General features: G+C 55.9%; 1 protein-coding gene across 1 annotated transcript in view; it reads left to right on the top strand.

The window, feature by feature from the left end:
* Positions 1–3,141: 3,141 nt before the first annotated feature.
* Positions 3,142–10,095, top strand: part of BCAT2 (branched chain amino-acid transaminase 2, mitochondrial) — a 9,108-nt gene continuing 2,154 nt past the window's right edge. Inside the window, exons 1-5 of the mRNA XM_014550423.1 lie at positions 3,142–3,620; positions 3,710–3,784; positions 4,109–4,517; positions 4,872–5,023; positions 9,881–9,885. Coding sequence (XP_014405909.1) covers positions 3,450–3,620; positions 3,710–3,784; positions 4,109–4,517; positions 4,872–5,023; positions 9,881–9,885 — 812 coding nt within the window. The 5' untranslated portion in view covers positions 3,142–3,449. The remainder of the gene's footprint in view (positions 3,621–3,709; positions 3,785–4,108; positions 4,518–4,871; positions 5,024–9,880; positions 9,886–10,095) is intronic.

Raw genomic sequence — 10,095 nt, 5'->3', positions numbered from 1 at the left:
GAGGCGAGGAGGAGGAGGGGGCCCCATTGGAAAGGAATGCGGAGCTTTAGGGGCGATCGGGGGGCTCCATTGGCGGGCTGGAGACCGGGACCGGGGTCTGGGAAGGAGCGGGGGACAGTCACGGGAGAGGCGCGGGGCTGGGTGGGGATTGAGAAGGGACTAGCGAGCGGGTGAGGGTAGCGGGATAGGGGCTCCCGGCATCTGTAGGGGAGGGGGGTAGGATGAAGGCGCGGAATGCGTCCTCAGGTCTGGTCTTGTTGGAACTAAAGGTTAAGAGAGATGTGGGCACCTGGGGCCCCCCCGGAACCCCTTATCTGGGCTCCCCACCTGGCTTGGAAATCGAGGCAGCGGCGCCTTGTCAGAGCGACCGGGCTACTCCAGGCAACACCGAGATAGTCCGCTCTTGCTAAGATGCTAACCGGCGGCGCTTCGCAAAGCCTGTGATTGGGGAGAACAAGGTTGCTCAGTGGGAAAGGAAACAGTAACAAGTCTAGGAAGGAGGGGGGTGGGGGGGCCATTGCCTCCCGCCAGCTACAGCATAACCTTGGAGAAGTGTTTCCTGCTAACGTTGCACCTGACCCGGTCTCTGAGCCCAGCTGGATGGATGGCTGGCAGGGCAGGTGTGTCCTCCCTGGGAGTCTCAGTGGAGGGTGGAGACAGGCCTGGGCTAGGGCTGGGGCGCCCTGGGGACCGTGGTGGGACCGACAGGGACAGTCTGGGCCTGGGCTGTGGCGAGTCTTGGGCTGTCAGGCCCGTTCTGGTCCGGGATGGGAGAGTCCTGGGCTCTATGGTGGGGACTCCCTGCTGTGACGTGAGGGCAGGCCTGCGTGTGAAAGACAGAGCTGGACTAGGTCAGAGACCACCCTGGGCTCTGCTGGTGACTCACCTGGGCCATGTGGTGGGGGCAGTCCGGGCCATAATGAGTCACGGTGGAGGCTGCTTGATGTTACAGAGCCCTGCCCTGTGCACGCTGCCCCTCCCCCCTGACCTTCCTCATTTCTTTTTTTTAAAATATATTTTATTGATTTTTTTACAGAGAAGGGAGAGGGATCAAGAGTTAGAAACATCAATGAGAGAGAAACATCGATCAGCTGCCTCCTGCACACCCCCTACTGGGGATGTGCCCGCAACCAAGGTACATGCCCTTGACCGGAATCGAACCTGGGACCCTTCAGTCCTCAGGCCGATGCTCTATCCACTGAGCCACACCGGTTAGGGCCCTCCCTCATTCCTTAATTCAGCCCCATACGTTCACACTTGTTGTCCCAAATGCCCATCTACCACCCCACAGTCTCCTTTAGGCCCGATCCCTATGGCTTGGGGTGTCAGAGGGTGGGGCGGCACCTTCTCTGAGCAGAGGTGAGACCTCTGCCCCGAGAGAATGTCCTGGGAGGGGGAAGGCAGCTTCTCCCAGTGTGGCAGGGACTCTGGACACTGCGCCCAGCACCCTCCCTGCCCGGTGGGTGTGTCTTTCTGCCCCGTGTATCGCTCTCTCCTAGATGTCTGTCTCTAAGCGTCATGGAGATGGTGTCTCTCCAGGTGGTGGCATCATCCCGTCCCTCACACGCAGCCCTTCCTCATCTCTCGGGCCTCCCTTTCACTGCGTGCTCCGTTGCTGAAGTCTGGGCTTCATGGATTTCCCTTTTTCCTCGTTCTCTCTGTCGTGGCCTCTCTGTATTCCACTCAGTATTTTTCCTGATTTCTCAGGCTCTCTACTTTCCCTGAGTTCCTCTCCCTCTTGTCTCTCTCTCTCTCTCTCTCTCTCTCTCTCTCTCTCTCTCTCTCTCTCTCTATCTGTTTTGGCATCTCTTGGTCTTGTTTTCTGTTCTTTCAAGTGTGTGTTTTCTATTTCTCTGTCTGTTTTTCTCACTCTGGCTCTTCCCTCTCTCTTCTTAATTTTTAAATTATTTTATTATTATTTTTTATTTCTCCCTCTCTTTTTAAGAAAAATATAGTTTTATTATTTCAGAGAGGAAGGGGGCGGGAGATAGAAACATTAGTGAGAACCATTGATCAGCTGCCTCCTGCACGCCCCCTACTGGGGATCGGGCCCGCAACCCCGGGCATGTGCCCTGAGCGGGAATCGAACCCTGACCTCCTGGTGCATAGGTTGCCGCTTAACCCCTGAGCCACACCGGCCGACACTCTTCCTTCTCTTACTCTCTTATTCTTTTTCCATTTTGGTTCCCCTCTGTCTCTTTTTCTCCTTCTTTTCTTTCCTTTTTTATTTAAAAAATATTTTTATTGATTTCAGAGAGGAAGGGAGAGGGAGAGAGAGATAGAAACATCAATGATGAGAGAGAACCATTGATTGGCTGCCTCCTGCACGCCCCCTACTGAGGATCGCGCCTGCAGCTCAGGCTTGTGCCCTTGACCGGAATCAAACCTGGGACCTTTCAGTCCGCAGGCCGATGCTCTGTCCACTGAGCCAAACCGGGCAGGGCTCTTTTTCTCCTTCTCGAGCTTCCCTCTCTTACGCTCTTTTATTCTTTTCCATTTCTGCTCCCTCTGAGGGCTGCCTCTGCCCTGTGTGTTCAGACTCCATACTGTGGGGGACGGAACTGGACACAGGCTTATGCCGGCCACACATCGCCACCTAGCGGCCATGTGTGGGAGCAACACCCCGAGCCTGCCAGAAGCCGGTGCCCCGCGCTATCCAGGCTACTCCCCAGACCTCATGGCCCAGACTGTCCGTCATGGAAGCCCCACGGCACCCTCTGCCCATGACTCACCTGCGGACCAGTCGCAGCTGCCGTTTCACATCCCTTCTCACTGCTTGGCGTCAGCTCACCCAGCTCACGGGGCAGGGGCAGGCGAGGCTGTCGTCTCCCCGAGCCTCACCACCCAGCCGCCTTCCCACTGGGCTGGACAAAGAGGCACTGTGAGGCCCACGGACACCGGGCAGAGGCCACCCTGCTGGGCACAGCCAGACCTGCGCTCCCTGCTGCCTCGGGCAGGACCACAGGGACGTGTTCATCTGGACAGTGTCCATGGCTGACTGGGGTGGCCTCCAGGTCCGCATGGCTGCCCCTCGGCCCTGGGATCTGAAGGGAACTGGAATCACTGGTGTCCAAAGCGTGGGGCTGGGGGCTTCAAATAATCTGAATTCGGTGGGTCTAATACCCGGAACGAATTTGGACTGGGACTCCTGGGTCTGAGGGAGGAGGAAGCTGGGGACCTGGACTCCTGGGTCCAAAGGAGGAGGGAGTCGAGGGCCTGGGGCTGGGGACCTGGCCCTGGATCTGAAGGAAGAGGGAGCTGGGGGCCTGGACTCCTGGGTTCTGGGGGAGCATGACCTTAGGTCCCCCACTCTTATCGGGATTTGGGTCCCCCGGCGAGGCCCTCGCTTACCTGTGTACTTTCCCTTGTCGTCTTCTGTCTGCACTGGTCTCAGGGCCGGGGCCAAAGTTCCCTGGGGTGGGAGGTGCCTGCGTTTGACTTTGCCCAGCATGGAGGAGGGAATGGGAGCTGATTCAGCTCTTTCTAGGGGTGGCCCTCGTAGGGGCAGGGAGGGACTTGGCCTCCTTCAGGAGCCCCTCCTGCTACCCGCTGGTCAGGGCAGAGGAAGACTTGGCCAGGCCACACGGCCCGTTAGAGAGCCCCGGGCCTGGAAAGAACGGGTCAGGGGGGCCTCCCAAGCGAAGGAGGCAGCAAAGGACTGCCCCCCCTCTGTCCTGCCTCACCACCTTTCTTCTCTCCCCACCCCCAGGTTTGGGCCCGAAAACTTCTCACTGCCCCTTGGCTTCTGGGTGGCCCCAGAAGATATGCCTCCTCCAGCTTCAAGGTAAAAGGAAGGATCCCAAGGCGGAGGGGCTGGGGCCTGAACTGCTGGGTCTGAGGCAGGAGGGGGCTGAAGGTGGGATTTGGGGAATCTCCGAAAGGTCCAGGGTTCAAAGGTCAAGGTGGGCAGCAATGGGCTAGCAGCCTGATTGCCTGCCACCAGGCTGTGGGAAAGAGTTGAAACTACACGTCCCAGAAGCCTCTGGAGCCACAGGACCCTCTTCTGTTTGGGTCTTAGCCCCAGGGGTTCATGGGAGTTGTAGTTTCCCCCCTCAGTTTGGAGGTTGTGGCCGATTCCAGGATACCCAGGCCCCCTTTCTTTTCTCAGGCTGCGGACCTGCAGCTGGAAATGACACAGAAGCCTCATAAGAAGCCTGACCCCAACGAGACCCTGGTGTTCGGGAAGACCTTCACCGACCACATGCTGATGGTGGAATGGACCGAGGAGAAGGGCTGGAACCATCCCAGAATCCAGCCCTTCCAGAACCTCACGCTGCACCCGGCCTGCTCCGCTCTCCACTACTCGCTGCAGGTGGCTAGGCAGCCGGCCTCTGTCCCCGTCTCGCTCTCTCATCTCTTCCCTCCTGCTGTGTCTGTTGCCGGGTCCACCTCCCTGGGTCTGCTTCTTGTATCCTCTTTCCGTGTCTCCATCATCTGTTCTCTGAGGTTCCCCATGTTCCAGGCCCTGTGCTGGCTGATGCTGAGGTTCCCCAAGATAAGCAGATCCAGTTCCTTCCCTTGAAAACCCCACCATTTACCAGTTTGGCTCAGTGGATAGAGCATCGGTAGGTTCGATTCCGGTCAAGGGCACGAACCTCAGTTGCAGGCTCGATCCCTGGCCCCAGTCGGGGCGCATGTGAGAGGCAACCCATCAATGTGTCTCTCTCACACTGATGTTTCTCTCTCTTTGTCTCTCCCCCTCCCTTCCACTCTTGCTAAAAAATCAATGGAAAATTATCCTCAAGTGAGGACTAAAAAAAAAAAAAAGTCCCACGATTTGGTTACAAGCTAGTGTGACCTGAGCCCTGATGGAGGCGGCCAGCACTGTGGGAAGCCAGAGGAGGGACCCAGTTCTACCTCTAACTTGAAAGAAAGTGGGGTAACAGAGGGAGAGGGGACAGCCAGTACAGAGACACGGTGCAAAGAAGAGCCGGGCATGTTTGGGGGGATTGTGGGAGGGGAGTGCGGTGCTCAGGCCGAGGAGGCCATCAGGGACACAGAGAAGCTGAGGGGCTGGGACTGCGTCGAGGCGCTGGGAGCCATGGGCGCTGAGCAGGCACGGAGCAGGGCCAGCGCTGGGTACCGTGAGGCCCCTCTCAGGACACGTGGAGGGTGAGGTGGAGTGGGAGGCTGGAGGCCCGGAGGCCAGGCTGGGGCAAAGGCCCAGGTGGGAGAAGATAGGGAGGTGAGGAGGCCCGCGCTGGGGCTGGAGCTGGGCCCTGGACAGGAGGGACCTGAGGGGTTGTGGGCTGGACGAGGGGAGAGGGGAGGGCTGAGGATGGCGCCCAGGGGTTTGGCTGGGTGACCGGGAGGTCCGTGGACGGTGAGCATATGGGGACTCAGGAGGCAGATCGGCTCTGCAGGGCCGGTGAGGAGAGAGCCAGGGCGTTTGGCTTGCGACTTAAAGCTCTGGCTGGAGCGCACGGCCTTCCTGCGGAGACTTTAGCTGTGAGGGGACTTGAATGGACATATTACAGCTCTAGTAGCTGGTCTGTAGTTTGAGCAATTTCTGTTCCTTTGGAGATGGTTCTGTGGCATGAGGCATGCTTTTAAGAATTTTGAGGGCTGCCCTAGCCGGTTTGGCTCAGTGGATAGAGCGTCAGCCTGCGGACTGAAGGGTCCCAGGTTCGATTCTGGTCAAGGGCACATGCTTGGGTTGTGGACTTGATCCCCAGTAGGGGGCGTACAGGAGGCAGCTGATCCATGGTTTTCTTTCATCATTTCTCTATCCCTCTCCCTCCCTCTCTAAAATCAATAAAAATGTATTAAAAATTTTAAAAAGAATACTTTATTTAAAAAAAAAAAGAAAAAAAAGAATTTTGAGGGCTTCTCCCCCCTCTCCCCTCCCCTCTGCACGTTTGACTAGAACCAGCCAACTCTGTGCAGAGGAGGCATGCCGTCGGTGGCAGTTAGGAGCTAAGGCTGGACAGGGGGGATTGTGACCACAGGGAGGTGCTTTCTGTAAACCAGCATCTATTTACCTCTCTGTCTGCCGGCCGGGGACCCAGCACTCACTCCGGCAGCTGAGGGAGTGCCGATGGAAGGGTTTGGAGGCCCTGGCACACAAAACGTACGCTTTTGTGTTTGTTTTTAAGATTTTTAATTGATTTTTAGAGAGAGAGGAAGGGAGAGGGGAGAGAGAGAGAAACACTGATGTGAGAGTGAAGCATCCATGGGCTGCCTTCTGCACGCCCCCTGCCAGGGATCAAGCCTGAAACCCGGGCATGTGCCCTGACCGGGAATAGAACCAGCGACCTTTCATCGCATGATGCCCAACCCACTGAGCCACACCGGCCAGGACCACCAAAATATAGGCTTTCTGTGATCCCTCTCGTTTAAAGCATGTGAGGAGCCCAGGGCCTGGGAAAACCCCTTTCCTGTGTCGTCTTCACACTGGGCCTGTGTGGAATAACAAATGGACCACTTGTATTGTTGTTTTATTATTATTATTGTTGTTGTAATAATACACACCCAGAATAATACATATAACATCTGCTTTCTGTCCTTATCCCCCACCCCTTACTTAAAATTTTTAAATTTTATTTGAAGTGTTTATATATATATATTTACGGAGGCCCAGAGAGAAGGGTGCAGCGGTGGAGCTGCTTAAGCCGTCTCCACGTTACTGGTAGATCTGATGCTCGTGTGGGAGTTACGTTTCTACTTTTATTTTTTTAAATCCTGTCATTGATTTCAGAGAGGAAGGGAGAGGGAGAGAGAGGCAGAAACATCAATGAGGGCTGCGGAGCCATGGGCTGGGGTGATGAGAGAGAATCATGGATCGGCTGCCTCCTGCACGTCCCCCACTGGGGATCAAGCCCGCAATGCAGGCACGTGCCCTTGACCGGAATCGAACCCGGGACCCTTCAGTCTGCAGGCCGATGCTCTATCCACTGAGCCAAACCAGTTAGGGCTGGAGTGTTTTTAAATTAAAATGTGTTTTTAAAAAATGGTCATATATTCACCCAGTTCAGAATTCTAAGTGTGAAAGAGGGAACATACCTCCCCAGCCCCCCAGCTGCCCTCCTGCAGCGGCCCCCACACCTCTCCCCAATCCTCCCCGAGCTCTGCTTTCTGGGGAGCAACACCAATGTGTGTACTTGCTCCCATTCTTTTCACACAAAAGGCAGCCGACGTCATACTCACTGTGGGGCATCGTGCCTTCTTTAAAATGTATTTATTGATTTGAGAGAGAGAGAGAGGAAAACATCGATTTGTTGTTCCACTTATTCATGCATTCATTGGTTGATTCTTTGATTCTGGTCTGTGTCCTGACCGGGGATCGAACCCACAATCTTTTGGTGTAAAGGACGATGCTTGAATGAACTGAGCCACCTGGCCAGGCCAACGTGTTTTTTGTTGTTGTTGTTTAATTTATTTAAAAAGTGTTTTTATTATGGGAAACTTCAAACGTAAAAGTAGAGCGATAGGACCTGCCCCCCCCTCTCCCCGCTTCACCAGTTAGCATGGCTGGTCACCGTCTTGTTTCATCTGGACCTCCCCCTTTCTGTGGGATTTCAAAGTAAAAACCTGGAGATTGTATTATTGCATCGATAGCGATTTCACTGTTTCTCTAGGACACCAAGACTCCTTTCTATATTTTTAAAAAATTGATTTGAGAGAAAGAGAGAAACGTTGCCTGGTTGTTCTACTTATTTATGCCTTCACTGGTTGATTCTTGTACGTGCCCCCATCAGGGATGAGCCTGCAACCTTAGCTTGTGGGGCCGACGCTCTAACCAACTGAGCTACCCGGCCAGGGCTGCACGAGGACTCTTTAAAAACGTAACTCCCGCCCTGCGTGGCTCCGTGCGTGAGCGTTGACCTATAAACCAGGGGGTCACGGTTCGATTCCCTATCAGGGCACATGCCCAGGTTGCAGGCTCCATCCCCAGCGGGGGGCGTGCAGGAGGCAGCCGATCCATGATTCTCTCTCATCACCCCAGCCCATGGCTCCGCAGCCCTCATTGATGTTTCTGCCTCTCTCTCCCTCTCCCTTCCTCTCTGAAATCAATAACAGGATTTAAAAAAATAAAAGTAGAAACGTAACTCCCACACGAGCATCAGATCTACCAGTAACGTGGAGACGGCTTAAGCAGCTCCACCGCTGCACCCTTCTCTCTGGGCCTCCGCACCTCTGCCTCTGGTCTCTCTCTTTAAAATATATTTTTATTGATTTCAGAGAGGAAGGGGGAGACAGATAGAAACATCCATGATGAGAGAGAATCATTGATCAGCTGCCTCCTGCACGCCCCCCCCCCCCCCCCGGGGGGGGGTGGGGTGTGAGAGCCGCCATCTGGTGGAGGAGACCTGGGAGCCGCTGGAGGACCCCTGAGTCTTTATCTCCCTCAATGTGCCCCAGGTGGGACCCTGTCTTTCCTGCAGCAGCTAGAAGGGAGTGAGGATGCTCTGCATCTCTTACCTGGGGCAGTGTTCCTTTCACTAATGCGGGGATGTCAGCCTTGGAGTAGCCAATGGCAGCTAGGCCATCATCCACATCCAGATCGAGTAGGAGTTTCCGGAGTGCGTCTGCCAAAATGGGCCCAGCATCTGCCATCCTGGCAGTGCGGGTGTCGGCTCCTGCAAGACACAAAGCACTGACTGTAGACAGAGAGGAGGAAGTTGGCCCTGGGTGCAATTCAGTCACACGATAGGTGATATATAACCTACGGCTGGCTCCCTGACACGGAGGACAAGGGCACCAATGTGCCTCCGCATGGAGGCCGGCCCAGCGCGCAGCCCCACAGAAGACTGATGGGCCAGGCCAGTGCGGAGGAGTCCATTGGGGCGGCTAACCGGGCTCTCACCTTTCCAACGGGCTCCTCGCCCCGTGTGGGGAGGGAAGACAAGGAACAGAGCCAAGAAAAGAGGCCCAGGAAGAAGACCGAGAAAGAAGGCTGGTGTTTGAATGAAGAAGAAGGAGCATTTGTGGCAGAAAACACAGCTTATGTAACTTTCAAGGCCTGGAATTTGCTGACATCTAGAGGTATTACATGTTCAATGTCTTTTCTCACAGCAACCTTTAGGGAAGAGACAAACCCTTTGCAAAAACACTTGGTGAGACAAGGATCTATGTAAGTACAAAAACGCCAACACTGACTGCCAGAAAGGAAGAAGATGACAAAAGTGGATTATGTGTGGCCAGGGAAGGAAAGTATTTCCTCTCTATAGCTATAGAAAGTTTTTATTTTGGACTCTGTTACCAATGGGCAAAGCAGGTTCCTCTACATATTGCAGAACTAGTCAGACAGAACCAAGAACATGAAGACTTCTCCACCCCCCCATGCTGCTCCCCACCTCTCTCCACGCCCCCTCCCACGCCCCGCCCTGCTCCTGTACCTCTGGTCCCCTGGGAGTCAGAGTCTCAGGGTGTAGCGCCCATGCTTTGGGGGTGTCCTTGGACGTCCATTGCCCTCCCCATCCTGGTTCACATGGTTGGGAACAGCTCTGCCCATACATGGGGATGTGACGTCATTGGCACCGGTGGTGAGGGTGGGGTGTGTGTGTGTGGGGGGGTGTCAGTGAGGAAGCCAGGATTGGCCCTTGGGAAGCCCCCAGCAATAAAGTTTACACTTAGTCCATTGGTCTCACCCCAGTGGCCTCCCCTGAGCACCCAGGCTCTCCCCCCTCAACCCCCCCCAGCTCCCCAGGCCCCTGGGCCGCAGCGCCCATCACCTGCGTGGGGACTGCCTGTGTCCGACTGTCACCAGGGCCTTGGTTGGGGCCGGCAGGGAGGGGGTGATGGAGGCGGAGGATGGGGTCCGGGGGTGTTGGGACAGCGAGTGTGGTCGCAGCTGGGGGTTCACTCGGATCCTTCCAAACACACATCTTCTGAGGCCGGCTGGGGCCAGGCCCTGTGCCTGGTGAAGCTGGGGGTGCAGAAGCTGTGGGAGCCCCCGTCCAGGGCCGCGTGTGCGCTGGTGGGGTGAGAGGGGCATTGCCCGTCTTCACAGAGGAGGTGGTGACCCTCAGGGAGCCCGAGGGTGGGAAGGAGATGGTCCCGGGTGCGGACCCTGGTGAACAGCTGCTCATCTGGGCCCACGTGCTCGGGCAGGGAGGAGCAGGCCAGGCCTGGCCACCAGGCTGAGCCGCTAGG

The sequence above is a fragment of the Myotis brandtii genome, unplaced genomic scaffold (assembly GCF_000412655.1).
Source record: "Myotis brandtii unplaced genomic scaffold, ASM41265v1 scaffold601, whole genome shotgun sequence".
NCBI classification, from domain to species: Eukaryota; Metazoa; Chordata; class Mammalia; order Chiroptera; family Vespertilionidae; genus Myotis; species Myotis brandtii.
Note: the sequence above shows the minus strand (reverse complement) of the source record. Positions and strands in the feature narration are given on the sequence as shown.